Raw genomic sequence first — 20,887 nt, forward strand, 5'->3', positions numbered from 1 at the left:
AACCATCGCATATACTATGTAGCTTGAAAGGAGCCTGACCCCAAAAGCTATGGGCTCACAAATAAGGTCACCAACCAAAGCAATATATGCCTCACATCAAATCAAAGTACCAGGGGACCCATGAAAACATGCATGAAAGCCCCGTGCAGGAATATCCAAGTTCAATTAATTAGTGGGCTAGGTGCCTTGCGGTAGGGTCCTCCATTTTATACTAAATTTTTTACTTTTGGTTTTAAAATAGGTTACCTAAAATTTTATAGGTTTTTAAACTAAAAATATATACAGGCTGAGTTGGATTGTGATAGGAGACATAGACATAGGTCCATTACTACTTTTATGTGTGTCTTGGTTTAGAATCGTGCTAAAATATAAGCTTTTTAAGATTATTTATGCTATGGTTATATCAAATATTTTGTTTTATTCACTTCAGTGATCAACTTTTAAATTTTACATTAGATTCCCTTTCCAAACACATAATTGGCTCTGAAATAATTGCAATAATTGAAACAATAGCGGATCAATACGTAAATATTTATATTATGGTATAAAATTTAAAATTTATAAATGTTTATACTTTATAATAGATAGAGTAGTCAGATAGCGAACACGTACGTGCAAGGTTAGACCGGGCACAAATTGGCCACGGGTATATGACAGTAACGCCTAAGGTAGAATTTCTTTGATTTGTTCATTGAATGACTGGTCGTCTGTCCTTTATTTGGTTACCAACACTACTAGTGCGTGTACGGCCTCGGATTAGTCGCGCATGTCTTTATGAATATATTCTCTCCTGGATATGTATAAGAAATGAAAACCCTTGGAAGCATCAACACTGAAGAATAATGGAATGGATAGAATCAAGAACTACATCAATCTTATGCGTTTCAAAGAATGAGCTTAGTGAGAAAGCATATACTCCCTCCATCACTAAATATTTAATGCCGTTGACTTTTTTATACATGTTTGGCCGTTCGTCTTATTCAAAAAAAATTACTTAATTACTAATTATTTTTTATATTATTTCTTATATTGTTAAATATATTTTTATGCATATATATAACTTTACATATTTGATAAATTTTTTTGAATAAGACGAATGGTCAAACGCGTAGAAAAAAGTCAACGGCGTCAAATATTTAGGGACGGAGGTAGTATATAAAAAGTATAACTATAACTTTACAGGTATAACTATAACTTTAGTGGTCGTTGCATCACTGTTATATAAAAAAGAGTAGCTCAGATTTGGCGGGTGTTGTAGCACGAAAAGATATCCATGTAACGCACCGTAGCATGTAGCATAGGGTACTTTGCTTGGCTATAACATGGCGTAGCTTGAAAAAGGAAGAAGGCAATTAACCTATTCTTCAATGGCTGGATGCACCCCTGGTTATAAGTTTTGGGTGTATGACTCCACGAGGAGTCGAACCCAGGACTTCAAATAGTACTAAGGCCTATGTAATCACTGGTCTACAGGCCCGTTTGTTACGAAGGACAAGTTTTTGAGTGTATACATTTACACGTTGATGGAATGTATATATGCGTCGTGTTATCGGGAGAGAGAGAGAGATTGAGATTGATCTTTACGTTTTTGTTTCCGCATTCATCAAGAGAAGGTCAGCATCGATCGACGCATTTCCATCTTCTTAATTTCTTTCCTGAAAACTTCGTCTGAGTCTAGTTTACCTGGAGCATTCCAGGGTTGAGATAGATAAACCTAGCGAGCGGAGAGAGTGTGCGCGTGGTAGATAGTGATCGTCCTCCCTGTCGTTCTCGAGAGAGAGAGAGAAGAGAAGAGAAGAGAAGAGAAGAGGAAGCGAACGACGGCAAGTTGAGGGGTAGTTTTCGGCGAGCGAACACCGGCGAGCGCAGCTAGCGCGTTCGGTCGACAACGCCACCGCCGACCCGTCGCCATCCCAATTCCCATCCCGCTTGGGCCAAGTCCATATGTATATATATATTCTTCCGGCCGGGAAGCTCCAGTGACGGCGACGGCACCGGCCGGGCCGGTTCCAGGCTCCAGGCTCCAGCTAGCGCGCGCGCGGTCCGGTGCGCGTCGCCGTCGTCCTCTCTTCCGCGCCAGCGCGCAAAAGGACTCAGCGCCGCGCGCGTCGCCGTCGCGCGCACGTGAACGTCCACGCGCCGCGCGTGCGCCGTGCCAACCCCGCTCGCTCGCCGTGTTCGTACGGCCAGATTTGGCTTGCTCCATCCGTTTCATCTTTGACTATTTTTTTTACTTACATTGTTTGATCATTCGTCTTATTCAAAAAATATGGAAATATCATCTATTTTGTTTGTGACTTATTTTATTATCAAAAGAACTTTAACTGTGACTTGTCATTTTTTATATTTATATTAAATTTTTGAATAAGACAAATGGTAAAACGTTGCAACCAGAAAAGTAAAATATCTTATATTATAAAACGGAGGTAGCAGTAGATTTTGTATATACTACTATGGCCGCGTTCGGGAGCTGGATAAGTTATCTTATCCCTCTCGTTTTCCACGCGCACGCTTCTCGAACTGCTAAACGGTGTATTTTTTGTAAAAAATTTCTATAATAAAGTTGCTTTAAAAAATCATATTAATCTAATTTATATTTTTAATAATTAATAACTAATTAATCATGTACTAATCTATTGCTACGTTTTCCATGCTGGATAAGTTATCTTATCCATCTCACCAGCGAACGGGGCCTATGTCTAGATTTATTAGTGCACATGTAAACTTAGACAAGATCAAAAAGTTTTATGGCATAAAACGGAGAGAATATTATATATACTCCAAACTAGTGGGAGTTAAATTTAAACTCTCAAGAGTGGAGAAATCCTCTCGTCTATTACATGTTATCCAAATAATAATAATTTTTCTATAAAGAATGATTAATATAATATATATCACTCTATAAACATACAATTTCAAATATGAGTCCTATCATTCGTAACAAAAATAACAAATTAAACTCTGAATAGAATACATATACGTCCTCACAGTCATATTTGTTAATTTTGCTACAAATTGTAGAAGTCATATTTAAAATTACGCATTTGTGAAGTTATATATTTAGTATAAATCTATCTTCATATTTTTTAGAAAAATATAATAACTACTTAAATAGCATGTACTATCTCCGTTTCATAATGTAAGATGTTTAACTTTTTTTTAGCATCGTTTGACCATTCGTCTTATTTAAAAATTTAGTACAAATATAAAAAATGACAAGTCATGTTCAAAGTTATTTTCATAATAAAGTAATTCATAAGCAAAACAAATAATATTTTCATAATTTTTTGAATAAAACAAATGATCAAACATCGTAAAAAAGTCAAACACGTTGAGGGAGTAATAGATAAGAGGATTTCCTAGTTTAGAATATATTTCCCGAACTAGTGCACTGCATCAGCGTTCGCTCGCCATCGGCGAATCGCGCGCGCGCGCGTCCGCGTCGAGCGGCACGGACCGCACGGGAGAGCGTTATACGATCCCCGCGCGTTGCCCCCTGTTGCCGACGCCGCCCATTGGCTAGCTGCTGCAGCGCGTCGCCGTCGACCCGGCCGCCCTCCGTCGACGCACGCGCGTCCGCTAAAATCTTTTATTCGTCAGTACGTTCGCCTCACAGCCACGGCGGACGTCGCATCACTTGCATGCATCACAAATTAAAACGAAGCGAATTTTGCTCTCCACGACTCCTCCTCCCTCGCTCGCTCGCTCAAATCTATTGCCGTACGTACGTTGCTTTGGACTGTTATAAATTGGCCGGCCCGGCAAGCAGGCAGCTGGCCTTCTTCAGGCCTCTCGTTGCAAACCCCTCCTTGCCTTACCGACAACCTGCTCTATATATCTATCTCTCGCTGCAGGGAAAAACAAGGTGAGGAGTTGTGCAGTGTCCACGCATGCTCATTGTGATATGAGGATCAACGAGGCGATGTGGATGATGCATAGCTACATGCATGTATGGGCGTAATGGTTCCATGGACGCACTGCAGCTTCAAAGCCACATGATTCGATCGACCCATAGATATCACATGTGGCTAATGTTACATTTGGTTAGCTACATACATGTTTTGTTTACTTAGTTTTTTGTTTGGTTAATTTGGTGCCATATTTTTGCAAAACCTAATGTGACCAGCCATATATACTCTTGCCATATACGCCACAACATAGCTATATATGTAATATGTCAAATAACAGTGACCCATGTATATCATATGCGTTATCTTCCCAACATTTTTTTGCCGCAGTACTTAGCCAGATTTATATCTGTAAAATGTGGTAGCCAATAACCAGAGACAAGCTTAATTGTGCTCTTTTTTTTTTCAGGCTGCTAGTATAATAAGCAAATAATGATAATAGATCGAAGGACGAGCTAGAACGAAATACAGAGAGGTGTCACTTACTTATATTTTATTGCTTTGAACTAGGTTTAGACTACTACCGGTGTCTCAATTTGGATAGAGGAGTACATATATAGTGAAAATAGATTAACTCTAGCTAAAAGATTTTCTAAACCAGGTTCCTGGAAAACCCCTCCCTTAAAGCAGCTCCGCCCCTAGAGAGACCTTACTTTTCATTTTGTTGTTATCTCATGACAAGTTATGTGTACTGAGTATATATTATACATACATTTTTGTTTAGGATTTTATCCAACACAATGGTATACAACAACAAACTCGCTTTGAATTGACTTATGTGGTGCAAAAAAAATTCAATTACATACATATATCTCAATCAATAGCCACATGTATAGCTTTGGTGATCCTTGATCGACACGTGTCTTCATGTTGACTTCTCGATTAAAAAAAAAATCTGTAGATCATGTAACGGCATTTGACTATGTCGACACTCTATATGGGCGACAAATTAACTTTGTCTTATATGATTGAAGTCAATTTTAATATGTTTTGTGATGTTGGCATGATAGATCAATTGGTGGTACACATTGGAGATGCAAAATATGTTGAACCCATAGCCATAGAATTGAACAAATTATCCCTTGTGTTTTGCAATATCTGTCTGATGTGAATTGGCATATATGCACTATTTGCCACATGATTAAAGCATCACAAGTAGGAACAAAGAATCTAAGGCAATGTCCTATATGCCCTTACAAAAGAATCTTCAATAATCTCACGTGTATATATGGAAAAAAAGGTAGATATGTGCCCTGTGAAACTATCAATAGAAATCGTACGAGCATTTTACAAAATTAATTTTAAAGCCAGCCATTGTTTCCCATCACCCTCCTATTGCAATCCCATCCATATAACTCACTAAATTTCTTTACATAGACCATCCAATATACATGTTGCTTAGGGGAAACAATTTTAGGGAGTTGATTTGGAGGATATCATGGATTTTGTAGGAACTGAACTATTTTCTATGAAGCTCTTGTAAACTTCCTGCTTTCCGAAAGACCCCCTAGTAGTCTAATGGATAGTTTCTCCTACTTATATTTGCAAAAATATTAATTGATGTTTATATAGCTTGATCAACAATGTAGAAAAAAGATGGTATGATATAATTTCAACCTCTAAATTAAACCAACATCTCACTATGCATATTAAGTATATGCGAGTCTGGCAACATTTCACAACTTTTAATATTGAGATGATTAAATGACTTCTAATTTGTTCTGCCTTGTCCTGATTGCAATGAGCATCAGCAGAAGTATTTTGAAGATAATTAAACATCATGGTTAATTGGTTATTATAATCAGCGTCTCATTTCCGCATATGTATTGAACTAATAGTAGTTCACCACCAGTGTTTGGATTAATCAAACTAAAACTAATGTTAGTTATTTTAGTGGTACACATAGTTCATAATGTGTGATAATCAACCTAGCTAGATAGTGATCCTTTTCTTCTAGTAGTTCAACATAAAAGATCGATAAGATGAAACGGCAATATTAGTGCCATAAACATGCTCGAAGGAAAAGCGGAGAAGTATGACTTTTTTTTCTGAAAGGGTGGAAAGTTTAATTGATTTAGTGTAATATGGCTTCACACCTTACACGGTGCTTGCACCTCTGAACAACTATTGAAGTTCTTGCTATCAATTTTGGTACAAGTCTTGTTATTATATATCTAGGCTGTTTAAAAAGAGGAACTGGTACAAGTTATATAAAATCAGAAAACTGATAAACATATGGCCCTAGCTTTGTTATTATGTTTATTTTAGTAAGGCACGAGGACGGCACAAGGTCTGACCGTACGGTGTGAATAGAAACCCAATGGCAAAGCTTGAGCTGTCCTGTGGCGGGGAAAAAAAATCTCTTGTGATGCGTACAGCTACGAACTGTAGCAGGTACATGCACCTGATTCAGTTGAGCAACAACGGGGTACTGTACCACTCACTCCTAGGATAGGATCATGCTAGCAGAGTCATATGAAAACACCTCCGGCCATGTTCATAAAGAATGGAAAGACAAAAAAAATTGTCTATAAATATTTGATAATACAAACGATGACCAGTACAAACTTAAAAAAAACTACTCTACAAAGAAGACAATTAAATTTTATATACTACATCCATTTCATATGTAACTAAATTTATTTATTTATAAATGTATATAATTTATATATGTGTATAGATTCACTAACATAAATATGAATTTAAACAATGCTGTAAAATCTTACATTACGAACAGGTGGAGTATCATTTTGTTGTTTAGAAAACATGTACATAAAAATTAAAAAAAAATCTGAAGATAATTTATAGAAGAACCAAGTAGTAATAAAATCATAGGACTAGTATAAAACAACTCCTGAGATAGCCATGCAGCAGCATTGCGGGGTGCCGTCTCCGGACTGGAAAAAGGCTAGCCGACAAGAGCTCCCCATACTCCCCGGTAGCTCAAGATGGCATATGTTTATGTTTAATGCCCCCTGCCTGCAGCGCGCTACACTACACTACGCTACTACTACTACACATGCCCGGCTCCCGAGAAAGGGAGTCACCGAGGAATGGAGGAGGCGGCGAGATATCTGATTTTTCCCTGCGCCGTCTCTGCTCTTTGCAGCGGCCGGCAGGCAGCAACCGGGGATGGTGATGTGATGTCATTAAGCAGTTGACAGTGGTGCCGCGTGTGTGTGATGTGAGGACCATTAGACCTAATTGATCTGCCAAATGGAATTTGAGTAATCAAAGGCAGCCCCAAGTCAAAGCAAAGGTGGCCGTACTACTGCTCAAGTGGTAGGAGTACAGTAGCGGCACCCTCTCTTTCTCTCTCTCTCTCTCTTGTATCTCCTCTGGCTGGCGGCAGGGTCAATCATTAGTGGAGGTATGTGGTACATGTGTGACGCGAGGGGGCAGCTTTCTTTGTCATCGGTGGAAGCAAGGACTAGCGGGGTTGTAGTGCTCGTTCTGAGACTGAAGTGTTTGTGCCCGTCGTCCTCGAGCCTTCCCATCATCGGTCAGCCAGCCAGTCACACGGCCATGCTCATACTGCCATTGCCATGCACGCACCTACCTGGGCTGGATCTCCGCCGAGCAAAAGTTGCTTTGGCAGCAGCAACCACCACCACCACCCCTTTTGGCTTTCCCGATCGAGCTGAACCTGCACCTGCACCTGCCACAAAGAGGAGTGCCACTGGCTACCCGGCTAGGTTCTTCTTAGCTCAAGATAAAAATTATTTAATTTTTTATAACTATTTAATTATGTGAATAATAAAACTAGCTACTATAGAAATATCAGATAATGAACTTCTATATAAAGCTTTATTAAAAATATATTATTTATCTATTCTAAACACATACGTATAAAAACCGACCAAAATTTAAGAATAATCAAGGAAAAGGACATATGTCAGGACCAACCAACCAACTCCTGGCCCTGCAGTTACTATTCGGCTATAGTTTCAGTTCATGTCATGCTCTGCGCTGCATCATGCAGCTTGCTGCGTCTGCCACGACGGATGCTGGACCTGGGGAGCGGGGAGCATCAGGGAAAGTACACACAAACACAAGCGCAGCTGCCATGCCGTTGCTGACCGCGCGGGACACGGGAGGAGACCAGTATCCCTCAGCGGCGCAAAGCTTGCTCATCATTTTCGCTGCAGGCAGCCAGGGTACGTATCGAGCGATCGACCGAGCCCGGGATCGGTTTGGTTGGTCCCCCTCCAATCACCCAACCACACGCCCATTTATTTCCTCGTGCCGGCCCCGGCCCGCCCAGACACGCGGCTGCGTAGGTGTGTACCGGTGGCGGTAGCGTGAAAACGTGAGGTCCATCGATGCACCGTCGTCTGTCACTGCTTCGTCCTGAGTACAAGGAGCGTCGTTCCAAGGGATAGGAGAAAAAAAAATAACACAAGGGAGGGAGAGGGGGTAGACTAGTGAAACGGTGGAGTGGAGGATGATACAGACTACAGATACATGCACGCACGCACATACCGTGGATGGACGCGAGGGCGGTGCAGGGAACCCGGCTGCGCGGGCGCGGCGTTGCGTCCTCCTTATCTGCTAGCGCTTTGTCCATTCTCCATTCCGTTCCCGGCGCGAGCGAGGCCGAGGCCGCCGAGGTCCCCCCCCCACCCCGCAGGCAAACCTCTCCTTATCCCACACGCGGCGTGGAACCCAAACTTCTCCACGCTTCGGCTTCGGCTTCGGCTTCCTTTCTTCTCTTCTATCTTCGTCTACGGCTTCCAAGCGAGCGAGACGGAGCTCACCTCACCTCACCTCGCACCTGGCGGCCCCTACACGGCCACCTCGCATTCGGCTTGGAGCTCGTCTCCGCAATTGGGAGTAGGTCCAGTAGGAGTTTTTGCCCATCGTCTTCCTTCGCCTGTGCTGCGCGGATGTGGGTGCAATGCGATCTTTAGCCTTTTGCCCTTCGCCTGTGCTACTGCTTCCGACCGGGGAAGCTGATGCATGTGTGTTTGTGTGCGTGCAGGTCAGACGGCAACGACTTCGCCGAGCTACTGTGGGAGAACGGCCAGGCGGTGGTGCAAGGCCGGAGGAAGCACCCGCAGCCGGCCTTCCCGCCGTTCGGCTTCGGCATCGGCGGCGGCAGCAGCAGTAGAGCCCAAGAGAGGCAGCTCGGTGGTGGCGATGCCTTCGCCAAGGTTGGGGCCGGCTTCGGCGCCTTGGCCATGGCTCCGGCGGTGCACGACTTCGCTCCTAGCTTCGGTGCCGCCCACGACAACAACGGCGACGATGACACCGTGCCGTGGATCCATTACCCGATAATTGACGACGACGACGGCGCCGCCGCCCCTGCTGCTCTGGCTGCAGCCGACTATGGCTCGGACTTCTTCTCGGAGCTTCAGGCGGCGGCAGCAGCGGCGGCGGCCGCGACGCCGCCGGCCGATCTCGCTTCTCTGCCAGCTTCCACTAACAGGAATGCTCCAGTTGCCACCGCCTGCAGGGAACCCTCCAAGGAAAGCCACGGTGGCCTATCGGTTCCCACTACCCGAGCCGAGCAGCAGCCACAGGGCGCCGCATCCAAGCTGCCTCGGCCGGGCGGCGGCGAGGGCGTGATGAACTTCTCTCTCTTCTCCCGCCCGGCCGTCCTGGCAAGGGCGACCCTGCAGAGCGCGCAGAGGCCGCAAGGCACCGACAAGGCGTCCAATGGCACGGCGAGCAACCGCGTCGAGTCAACGGTCGTGCAGACGGCGAGCGGGCCAAGGAGCGCCCCGGCGTTCGCCGATCGGAGGGCGGCGTGGCCGCCGCAGCCGAAGGAGACGCCGTTCGCGTCCACGGCGGCCGCGCCCATGGCCGCGGCCATTAACCTGCAGCACGAGACGGGCCGTGACAGAGCAGGCCGAACCATGCCTATCCACAAACACGAGGCCAGGAAGGTACCTGAGGCGGCAACGGTGGCGACGTCGTCGGTGTGCTCCGCCAACGGCGCTGGGAGTGACGACCTCTGGCGCCCGCCGAAGCGGAAGAGCCAGGCCCAGACAGAGTGTTCAGCTAGCCAAGATGAAGTAAGTAAACGGTATGAGATAGATGCATTGCAGACCAGCTGACGATTACCTTCGCTAGTTTCTCATGGTAAAAAAAAAACTGGTTCCCTTGCAGGATCTTGACGATGAACCGGGCGTAGTGAGAAGATCCGCAGCCAGGAGCACGAAACGCAGCCGCACAGCGGAAGTTCACAACTTGTCAGAAAGGGTGAGCAGCTTACATCTTCAATGCACTGATCATCTGACATCCATTTGCTTCAGTCTCATGTTGCAGTTGTATTGACTATATTGTAACCCGACAATCTTGCAGAGGAGACGGGACAGGATCAATGAGAAAATGCGCGCTTTGCAAGAACTGATTCCCAACTGCAACAAGGTACAGACAAACCATTCCATCGTCTTGCTCCTTCTGAGATGTCTCTGTATCAAGAACATTTGGTCACTTCAGGGATGATATCTTTTGCAGATTGACAAAGCTTCGATGCTGGATGAAGCTATAGAGTACCTCAAAACCCTTCAGCTTCAAGTACAGGTACATTGATACTGCCTTCCATCAAATGTACCATGACTGTCTGGTGAATATGTACAAAGATGCATTGACAAGGTGCAGTTGTCATTGACACAGATGATGTCCATGGGAACTGGGATGTGCATTCCTCCAATGCTATTGCCAACAGCCATGCAGCACTTGCAAATTCCACCGATGGCTCATTTCCCGCATCTTGGCATAGGATTGGGGTACGGCATGGGTGTCTTCGACATGAACACTGGAGCGCTTCCGATGCCACCCATGCCTGGTGCTCACTTTCCTTGCCCGATGATCCCAGGTGCGTCACCACAAGGTCTTGGGATCCCTGGCACAAGCACCATGCCAATGTTTGGAGTTCCTGGTCAAGCAATTCCTTCGCCAGCGTCTAGTGTACCACCATTTGCATCTTTGGCTGGTCTTCCTGTTAGGCCAAGCGGGGTCCCTCCTCAAGTGTCAGGCGCCATGGCTAACATGGTGCAAGATCAGCAGCAAGGCATAGAGAATCAACAGCAGCAATGTCTGAACAAGGAAGCCATACAGGGAGCAAATCCAGGTGATCCACAAATGCAGATCATTATGCAGGTACTAATTAACAAATGATATCAAGCAAATAGAAGACATTTGCTACTTGCTAGTACCTGCGAGCATTACTTACTCCGATTTACTTTAATATTCCAGGGTGACAACGAGCATTTTAAGATACCCTCTTCAGCCCAAACAAAAAGCAGTCAATTTTCAGATGGTACCGGCAAGGGGACCAACGCTAGAGAGAGAGATGGGGCTGAAACATAAAGAAAGGCCAGTAGGTGTAACTTGATTTTCATGCTAAATTTGAGAGCTACCACTGAAATCTGCAGAATGTTCCTTTCCTAATAAGATCAATGGCCGTGGAATTTCATGTACGACCAACTAACAACTTCCAGATATGAAAGTGTTAGCAATACATAACTGGGAGAACTTACTTGAGTATCAAGATCCACGAGGCAGATGTGTCATCCAAGACGCTCCAAAATTTTGTGTAAAATGTAGATGGTAGAGATACTACCAGGTTACAAGCTGTAATTCTTGACTTACAGTGCAGTTTCCTATGAGTAGTTTTTGCCCTGTCAGAAATCTTGGACCAATATATCTTATTTTCCCTTGTTTATCTTGGAACGGTATGCCGGGACCGCGTGGTCTACATCTGGTTCAACTCTCACCTGTTATTGTGTAGGGCATTCTGGTGCAAGTAATCATGAATTAATATGACACACAATTGCTTATGCTCATCGGTAGAACCAATTCGGTCAGATTATTTGCAGCGGTAGAAGGAAGAGACTTAGAGACACTTTCTTCAACAAATATGAACTTGGTGATGTATGTATCATCACTACCCTGAAAATTATGTCAACAGTGAAACATCAGTTGAATATAACAGGACATCGGAGAAGAATGAGCCAATTTACTCGCTTGTACACATAACAAATGAATATATTTATCGGACATGACTATATGAGGCGTGTAGAGAATAGAGTATTCGCCTGAATTGCAGCCTAGTAGTTTGCCAAACTGCCAAAGGATAAATCAGTACGCTGTCCCATTTTCTAAAAAAAGGTATGCTGTTCGGTTAAAGGACACATGCCTACTGCAGGACATGCAAAAGCTCAATCATGAGCATATTTTACATATGCTTGATTACATGTTAGCATCAGTCTGTTGACTTCATCCGTCAACTTAGTTTGTTAGTCCATCAGGAAACAAACATTAAACAATCGGTGGCAGTGTTATCGTTATAATACAATTAAGCAGTCGTACTAAAATAAGCTCAGGTGCCAACACGTACCAACGTGTGACGCGGGAAACCAATGAAGGGATACAACTAAAATGCTGCATATCAATCCATTAAAGTATATAGTTCTTGTCTAAAAGAAGCAAAGCACTCACCTCGTTGTACTAGAAAAGTTTGACAGGTTATTGGTTCATTTACCCTGACATCTTGAATTGTACGGTTTTCATTGCCCAAGCACATCATTCTACAGTAACATGTGTAAGAGGATAAGCTAGATGTGGTATCTAGCATTATTGTAACACTTAATGGAGGAACAAGATTGCTTTCCTCTCCTATTTTATTCCTGATATGACGTAGCGTTGAAGACTGGTGTGGACAGGCATCTGATGGATTCATGCATCCGTGCATGTGGAGAAAGCACAAGCAAAGTTCCCCTCCAATAATTCAAGTTCTTATAATGAAATTTCAGACCTATATGTGTTGTCGTCAGTTTTCAGTCCTATCTTCAGATCGCCCATTGATGGATCTTGATCCCCTCGAAATAAGGAAATGCTTCGCCTCGCAAGATTATTCACTGTTGCCAGCTTATCGTCTGCTTCTCTTTATTCTCCACCTCTCCTTTTCTGCGATCTATATTTTACTTTCCACTGAATGCGTACAGTTACTTAGTTCCATCTCAAGATATCTTTAAGTCTTATTCAGCAACTATGTATGTCCTGATCATCTACAGTACGGGGAAATTGTGGACAGTGATGCCTGAGAACGGCAACACTGACGTTCATATATATTCAAGGAATGGAGTGGGTCCAGCTTAAGAAATGAAGCCTGGGAAACATTTCATGTGGTGTTAGTTGGCCTCGGACATGCACATGATAAGAGAACTCTATTGTCTCTACTCTAGATATTATTGGAATAAACCCAGAGGTACACTGTGATGGGCTCAACAATCAAAATCACAATCACCTTACACAGTTAATCAGATTGATATCCTGCTTGTAAAGATTCTTTCCAATGTTCAAACAGAACCACAGAAATAGGACAGTGGTACTGGGCACTATTTATATTGTAAGTCCAAAGTTTTTACTTTTACTGTTATCGGGACTAGCTGAATCCACACTCAGAAACACAGCAACATGTCATCATATCTTGCCAGACACATTTTGAACTCCTACAGTTTGAGAATTGACAAGGATTGCTGTTTCAACTAGAATTAACATTATTGCGACCTAAATAAATATTATAGTTGAATTATGATTATATAGTTAAAGCACACTGAGCATAGCACCTCTTATATATGTTTATTTTCTTTAGCATTTAAAAATTATGTTCAACAATCTGTGTTCTCTTCGCTTGGCATTGCCAAACACTTAATTCACCAGAATTTATCATTGATGGCAATTTTCTATTTCGAAGATCCAACTACTACTTTATCCTAACTTCCTGATGTGATATTTACTATTAGGTTATTGGATGACCACTGTGTGTTGTTTAATCAGAATACAGACAAATAATTTACCAAAATCAATAATGTAGACTTAATCCAACGGCCCTCATAAAAAAATGTAAAGGACTTAATTTAACAGACTCACCAGCCAGACGGATAGTGCTTCTGCATTTAGAGTTCCTGAAGGAGCAAGCCATTTCTCACATGCCAGTATTACGCAGAGAAAATCAGTTTTCTGACCAATCAATACCATTGTTAAGAATTAAGATCCTTTCATGCTTTGCAGCCACCCTTCAGATTGCAACAACAATCAGATGAGCTGACAATTAATACGGTTATGTTATTACAATAAGCACACTTCATAAAAGAATAAAGTTTGAACCTGCCAATCAGAAAAAAATATCATGTAAGATACTGATCTATCTGCATTACTATGATATTATCAAAATGGACATATATTATTTACATGACCCCTTAGGCCCAAAAAGTAGTAACAAGAGCTAAGCTTCTAATATAGATACAGTATGAAATGTGAAGCAGATATTTCTTTTGGTTTCATTACAAAGTAAATTCGTAGACATTCTCCTAGCAAATTTTCATTTTTACAGACATAAAAGGCAGCCATACACTTCAAATAGCAGACATTCAGTAGGCATAAATGTTTTGATACCGAAAAAAAAAACATGTCAAACTTGTAAGAAAATATTTCTGCAATAGAGAATTCCTGTTTTGGTAAAAATAGTCATAAGAAATACAACACATACTAATGGGGGGAAAGATGTGACTAAATCACAATATGTACAAAATTTAATGTGGAAATCTAGACAGCCTCAAGTTTAATGTTTGAAAGGTTATTGCTCAATGGATCAACATCTTCATCAGGTAATTCATCATTGCCATGTGAAACTGAATTCTCTTGAATGTGAGAGCTCTTATCCTGCAGTTCTGCTTCCAGCTTCATGAATTCTTCCTCTATATTTTCTTCGGATTCAGAATCCACTGACTGGAGTATTACTGATCCTGCAATATTTGAATCAGAATTTCACAAAGAAGTAACATACAAGCGTCCACAAATCCTTTTACAAAAAGAGGGAAACAAATTGATGCTGTAGATGAGAAGACATATATATATAGCAAATGGTTGGGTTCTGTAGCACCAAAAAGAACGTACACATCAGGAAAAGTACCACCAAAAGAACAAAGGAAAATTGGCTTTTGTAGCACCCCTTTTGCAAAAGACCACTCTAAACCGCAGTTTTTCTCTAATAGCACTCCTAGACTACTCCATTATGCTCCATATATCGCTGCAGGCTGATCTAATCGCTGCAGGCTGCAGCCAGCAGGGCATGTATACCACATCCAATTGATAGATTGTATGCCCACAAGCATGAATGTTCTTAGATGCCCTCTTTCTTCACTACATTAATAGCTGTGGTGGCTTGAGTGGATGTAGTAAGGAGCATTGAGAAGCTGCTATAGGCTGGAATAGGCTGTGCGAGCAACCATTCCAGTTGACGGAAACATGAGTGCACAAGCAAGGAATTGATCTGCATTTGAGAACTTCAGAGCAAGGGCTTGGGTTACTTGGATTTCAGAACTTGAGCTGGATCAGGTTTGGCTAGGTTGATTTTAGGTATGTCAAACAACAGTCTATCTTTGCAAAATTTCTCTTAGTGGCTGGGAACAACAAAAGTTGCTCAATGTTTTCCCAATACAGCACAGAGCCCTAAATCTAGTAGATAACTCGGACTACCAAAAACTGCATATTATTTTCCCTGAAGAAAATCATCACAGCATACAAAAAATACCTTACCTTGCATGTGTAAGATAAACTTGCTGTAAGATAAACTTGCTTGACTGAAAACTGGAATTTCCTTGTAAAAAAGGAACACGAAACCTCACCTAAGGCAGCATCAATTTCTCTTTGTGTCACAACAAGGTCATCGACCTCCTTTAGGTGCTCATTAACCTCCTCTATGCTCACATGATGCTCCTTCATTGCTTGAATACTGATTTTGATTGCCTCATTAACCTAGTAGAGAATGACAATGTGTAATGAATTAATTTTGCATGCAGCACATCCATTGTTTTTCATGTCTATATCTAGTAAACATTATATTTTTCCACAAAAATAATACACCTTCTTAGTTATTTCAGCACTACCCATTAGACTTATAACTTCTTCAACCCTCTCCAGCAGTGGTGTGCATCTTTTCCTGCTTTCTGAGAACAACTTGGACTGTCGCACATATCGATAAGCTGCTTGTTTATTGCCAGATTTGAAGGATACCAATGCCCTTCTTCTTGAACTATCATAACATCAAACCATTAGAGAAGCGTAATTTCACTCATTTATTAATAGAACCTCTCATTTTGGGGTTCAGAAGGGAAAACACAGTAATGATAGCATAATTCCAACAATGTGAACAGATATTTCATCTGACATGAAACAAAATTAGATAATACCTAGAAAGGAATGTGTAGATGCCAGTCCCTTACATAACAGAAAAAACTAGCAAACAGAAGTAAAACATATCACAAACAATGCAGTAGGTGATACTATGCTTGCACTCCTGAGTCCCAAACTTACAACTATCCTATGCAACTGCTAAAATCTAAAACAGAAAGCCAATTTATGAACACTTCCTTTATAATGCACAAGTCATGCATGCAAATTGCAGGTAGAAAGCTGGAAGGTAGACTAACATTTCCCATTGGCGATCAAGCACATCAAGCTGCTGCTGCAACTTTTCTTCTGTCCAAACTAAATGCAAGGTATCATAGTCAAGCTTTGAGACTGCAGGAACTTGTGCAGCCATGAGCGAAAACTTCACACCCTGAAGGTACAATCAGAATGAAGTAAAGTACAGCAGCACACTTGCTGCAATGAAACTGCAGATGATGGACAGTGAAGAGTGCAAACCTCAATAGAATCTTTTTGCCTCCTATCAATAATATACCATGCTTTCCCACATTGTGTCAAGTAACATAACGCAACATGAGAATTCTCCCGCCCATGAAAGAAGGTATTGAATTTACCAATAGTAACAATGCATGTTGACGTCCAATGAGAGTTCCTCAGCTGATCAACAATCTCAGCAGCCCGTTCCTGCGATCGACTAGCAGATATCCACATAAGAATTATTACCAGCACTGGCACACTATCCACATAGGCCGCGTTCGGCATGCCATAGCTTGAAAAAAAATAGAATACTCCTATATACCTCAACCAACGATGTAAACACAAGGATGTCCTCCTGCACAATCGGCTGCTTTGAGACAAGAGCCATCTGGCTCACCCTCCTGACCAACTGATATAAGCTCCCTGCGGTCGGATCGATTAGCTCCGATTTGAGCAGAATTTCGCCGTCAGCACGCATCTCTTCCTGGAACAATGACAAATTTTGGCCCCCGTTTGGCAGCAAATTAACAGAGAGAGTAAGCCCGTCGTGCGTACTGACCAGAACTTGCGGCAAGCAGAGCGGCGTGAGGCCGCCAGGTCGCGTGAACAAAACACCCGTCACCTGCAGTTGTCAGCGCCACCGCCGTGTGAGATGAGCAAACAAGCGAACCATAGGTAGGGTGGCAGGGGGAGGGAGAGGAGGAGGAGGAGGCGCTTACGTGGTGCGCGGGGGCGGAGCAGATGCCGAGGCGGCGCGCGACGCGGAGGACGAGGTCCTTCCAGAAGAGGAGCTTGGGCTGGGGCCAGTCGCGGCGTTGCCCCGTGAAGGCCTTGAACCTGGCGCGGAGCTCCGCGCCGTCGGGATCGTCCCACCACCCGCCGGCGGCCCCCACCTCCTCCCTCACCGCCGCCTCCCACCCTCTCCCTTCCACTCCACCGCCGCCCTCGTCGGAACCACCCATGGCACCACCCACCCCACCACCACGCTGCTGCTGCGGCGGGTCGCTTCGACTGCAAGGAAACCCGCCTTCGTCGGCGAGAAGAACGAGAGGGGGAAACTCCGTATGGGCTCGCGTATTTTTGCAACCTCGGCCCACTTCCTCCGTTTATCCGGCCTGCTCGCAAAAGCCTATATGAGCCTTCATTTGGGTTCTCGTAATTTGTTTGAAAACGTTGACTTTACGTCTTTGAACTATGGACCCGAGTTTTATGTATATCCCTCAACCATAAAATCGGACTTAGACTCTCATAGTTTTAGTGAAACCGTGTTCTTTTAAATGAAAAATAATTTATAGATAAAACTTATATATATATATATATATCAATAATAACTCTAAAAATTTGTAAAATAAACCATGATGAGAAAATCACGAAATTAAGTTCAAAATTAAGTTTTAGAATTATAATTTTGGCTTATAAGCAGTTTTAACTTAAAAAGATGGAAGCCATAGCATCTGTTAACTTCTAAAACCAGTACAAATTGAGTTCCTCGATAGTATTGAGAGCAATTTTCAGTTGAGGTGATGCTTAAATGACGTGTTTGACTTGATATTTGTCATATGTAGTGTTGATGTGGCTTTTACGCGGCATTAGAAGAGAAAAAATATGATGCCCACATTTCAATGAATGTTTACGACTATAGTGGCACCTACATGTCACCAACCCTCTCTCTCACCTCTTCTCTCCTTCCATCATCTCTTTTCCATGTTCTTGACGCGACGTTCCCAAGTGCGGTGAGATCGAGTTGGCTCACGGTGGTAATGGTGGCCAACGAGTGGGGACAGGGGGTGAGGAGGGATGAGCTGACCTGCCCATCCAAGCAAGAGAGGTGGAGGTGGGTGGCGCTCCCCTAGTGGTAGGTCAAGCTTCTAGGCTTCGTTCCACCACAATATCATCATTCATTGATCGAGATCGAGTAGTTGGCAAGGTTAGCAGTCACGGCCTCTGGATCTACGAGAGAACCCCTTGGTGGCAGTCTCCAAACAATAGTTGGGTATAAAACTCCCCACGATATGGCCCGGAAGTCAAGCATCCCCCAGTTGCCTCGGTCATACCAAAGTAGGTTGTCGGTTTTGGATCTGACGACATGAGCATGGGTTCTCGTAGAGAAGTGATCATTGCCTTCTCTCGTCGACGCCTAGCTATTGGGCGTGTGCCGGTGATGACACTAGGTGCACAGTGATTAAAAGACCCGATGGCGATGGTAACGAGAGCACAAGATTGTTCCTCGATAACCAAGAAGAGGGAGCGCATAGGGGAGGAATGTGGTGGTGTGTTGGTTGCGTTGGGTCTAAAACCTTCTCATCGATTAATCGCAACAACTACCACCGCCCTATAGATAGGATGGTGAGCTCAAGCTTATTGGTCACCATCGCCAACGACTCCATGTCGAAACTCCCTTGGGAGAATAGGAAAATAGGAGACATATGAGGTAGAGAAGAAGGGATATAATCACTAACACTTGGGTACCATGTATGTTTGTTTTTTAATTCTAATTGGAGTGTGTAGGATCAAGATGTCGATTACAGAAGGATGAATAGGTGATACTAAAAATTAATTTCAACTATTCAAAACTAATCTAAGTTGCTAATATTGGAGTGAAAACAACTAAGTAAGCAACTAAATTATGTTTTACAATCCTAGGGTGACGTGGGCTCAAACGTATGTACTTTTCACACAAGTAAATGCAACAAATAGACAAGGACAAAGGAATTTTTCCCACAAGGTTCAAAAATTCATCGGTTTCCTACTCCCTGTTGAGGTGAGCCCAACTTCACCTTTCAAACTACCAAGCCTCCTAGTACTTCTATTAGGATGGACAAGGTAGGAGCTAGTTCAGAAGTGGTCTACCGAAGCATTGATTACTAAGAGAGTTCTTCCTTCACTTGATGGTGATGAACTTTGAACCACTTACAACCAATAACAGGCCTTCTCCACAACCTGCTTGGAGAGGTCACCCAACAACTCCTCCAAGTTGTCTAGAAGGTGGCAACCTTCAAGAGTAACACGTATCAACCTTCAAGTACCACTCTAGCTACACAATGATGCAAATGTGCTTGCCTTGGCTACAAACACTTTCCAACCACTAAAAATGAGTACATGTGCTTTAGAGGAGTAAGAACGAATGCAAGGGGTTGATAAAAATGAATTGGAGTGCCAAGTGAGACTCCTTGTAGTTGGTGTGATTATATATACTCTCCCAACTCTACCCACTTTCGATCAAACTTCAGGGCCCTTCGAATGGTTCAAAAAGTAAGGGTTGCGCTGTATTAAATTGCTCATTGATCCGATTGACACCCTACCTCAAAGGAGCTAGTAGTACTAGATGATGTTGATCAACGGTGTAGCTAGAATTTTAAACATAAGAGGAGCTAATACAATATTGCTTAATGTTTACATACAAAAACTATATTAGAGGGGGCCAGACCGCTGGGAGGCCCTCCTTGTATCTACCATTACGACCAGGCGGTCCGACCACCGCACAATCTAGAACTCACCAACGGTCTAGACGCAATCGGTTCAACCGTTGGGGGTGCATGGTCCTACTACCACCCCCCTAGAGAAACCCGTCGTTTTTGGACGTAGTTGGTTCGACCGACCAAGGGTGCAAGGTCAGACTAGCATCCCCACTAGAACATCCTAGCAATTATGCATAGATCCAGTTAGACTAGTCGAAGGCACTCGATCGAACTGGACAACACCTAAGGAAGAGAAAAACACCTAGTCCATGCACGCTCTAGTGTGGCATTATGATTTTCTCTTCCTCAAGGTTACCACCCCTCTTGATAGGACAACAAAGCTAAAACCAAATCCTAGCTAAAGATAGATCGCTCAACACCTCAATTGATAACAACAGAATGCTAGATTTCTTCGCTTTAGCTTCGTAGCGTTTTGCCATCAATTTCAATAAGTGGTCATCTTCATTGGCTTAAACATCAAGTGCACCTAATTTTCCTTGAACTCAAATACGATAGTTAGTCCACAATTGGGCACTTGTCATTAATTACTAAACAAATAACAGAGCCTAGATACTTTAGAGTGCCATGTAAGCGTAACGTCCATGACACATGGGGCGATGACTAGGTCAATGTGCCACGTACGTGTCATATTAGCCGAAACCGCCCTCAATACCGCTTAGGAACTCGATTTGCATTAGTTTTAAAACTTGACAAATAGTTGAAAGACGAAGAGTGATTCTTTTTCCCTACCTTGCAACCTTGACCCACCTTTGGCCCATTGTCAGGCAACTTCTCTCTTCTTCTCGTTGCTTTATATTTATCTATCTCAAATTTACCCTTGTAGCATGAAACGGAGGAAGTGCTATTTACTCAACAATTGGA

The 20,887-nt window shown here is 43.0% G+C and overlaps 2 protein-coding genes across 3 annotated transcripts; one reads left to right on the top strand and one right to left on the bottom strand.

The window, feature by feature from the left end:
* Positions 1-8,318: 8,318 nt before the first annotated feature.
* Positions 8,319-11,580, top strand: LOC102711850 (transcription factor PHYTOCHROME INTERACTING FACTOR-LIKE 15-like). Of its 2 annotated transcripts, none has more exons than XM_040521651.1 (7): positions 8,319-8,796; positions 8,890-9,925; positions 10,020-10,112; positions 10,215-10,280; positions 10,371-10,436; positions 10,515-11,015; positions 11,112-11,580. In XM_040521651.1, the coding sequence occupies exons 1-7, from the start codon at positions 8,396-8,398 to the stop codon at positions 11,223-11,225; spliced, it is 2,277 nt and encodes a 758-aa protein (XP_040377585.1). In that variant the 5' UTR covers positions 8,319-8,395; the 3' UTR covers positions 11,226-11,580. The 2 variants fall into 2 exon arrangements, with proteins under 2 accessions (XP_040377585.1, XP_040377589.1); XM_040521655.1 differs by having other exon boundaries at positions 10,530-11,015.
* A 2,685-nt stretch (positions 11,581-14,265) lies between these two features.
* Positions 14,266-17,509, bottom strand: LOC102717562. Its single transcript, XM_006644017.3, has 8 exons — positions 17,267-17,509; positions 17,107-17,169; positions 16,870-17,031; positions 16,569-16,754; positions 16,352-16,482; positions 15,786-15,954; positions 15,548-15,677; positions 14,266-14,665 (listed from the first exon to the last, which is right to left on the bottom strand). The coding sequence occupies exons 1-8, from the start codon at positions 17,507-17,509 to the stop codon at positions 14,466-14,468; spliced, it is 1,284 nt and encodes a 427-aa protein (XP_006644080.2). The 3' UTR covers positions 14,266-14,465.
* Between the last annotated feature and the right edge of the window lie 3,378 nt (positions 17,510-20,887).

Source organism: Oryza brachyantha, chromosome 1 (genome assembly GCF_000231095.2).
Source record: "Oryza brachyantha chromosome 1, ObraRS2, whole genome shotgun sequence".
Taxonomy (NCBI): Eukaryota; Viridiplantae; Streptophyta; class Magnoliopsida; order Poales; family Poaceae; genus Oryza; species Oryza brachyantha.

Bases quoted from the DNA above. Each gene is read 5' to 3' on its own strand.
- LOC102711850 (XM_040521651.1), top strand. From the start codon at position 8,396: ATGGACGCGAGGGCGGTGCAGGGAACCCGGCTGCGCGGGCGCGGCGTT. The intron at 10,281-10,370 runs GTACAGACAAAC...TATCTTTTGCAG, and splicing joins TGATTCCCAACTGCAACAAG to ATTGACAAAGCTTCGATGCT. The intron at 10,437-10,514 runs GTACATTGATAC...GACAAGGTGCAG, and splicing joins CCCTTCAGCTTCAAGTACAG to TTGTCATTGACACAGATGAT.
- LOC102717562 (XM_006644017.3), bottom strand. From the start codon at position 17,509: ATGGGTGGTTCCGACGAGGGCGGCGGTGGAGTGGAAGGGAGAGGGTGG. The intron at 15,955-16,351 runs GTTAGTCTACCT...ATGTTATGATAG, and splicing joins CTTGATCGCCAATGGGAAAT to TTCAAGAAGAAGGGCATTGG. The intron at 14,666-15,547 runs GTGAGGTTTCGT...CAAATATTGCAG, and splicing joins AGAAATTGATGCTGCCTTAG to GATCAGTAATACTCCAGTCA.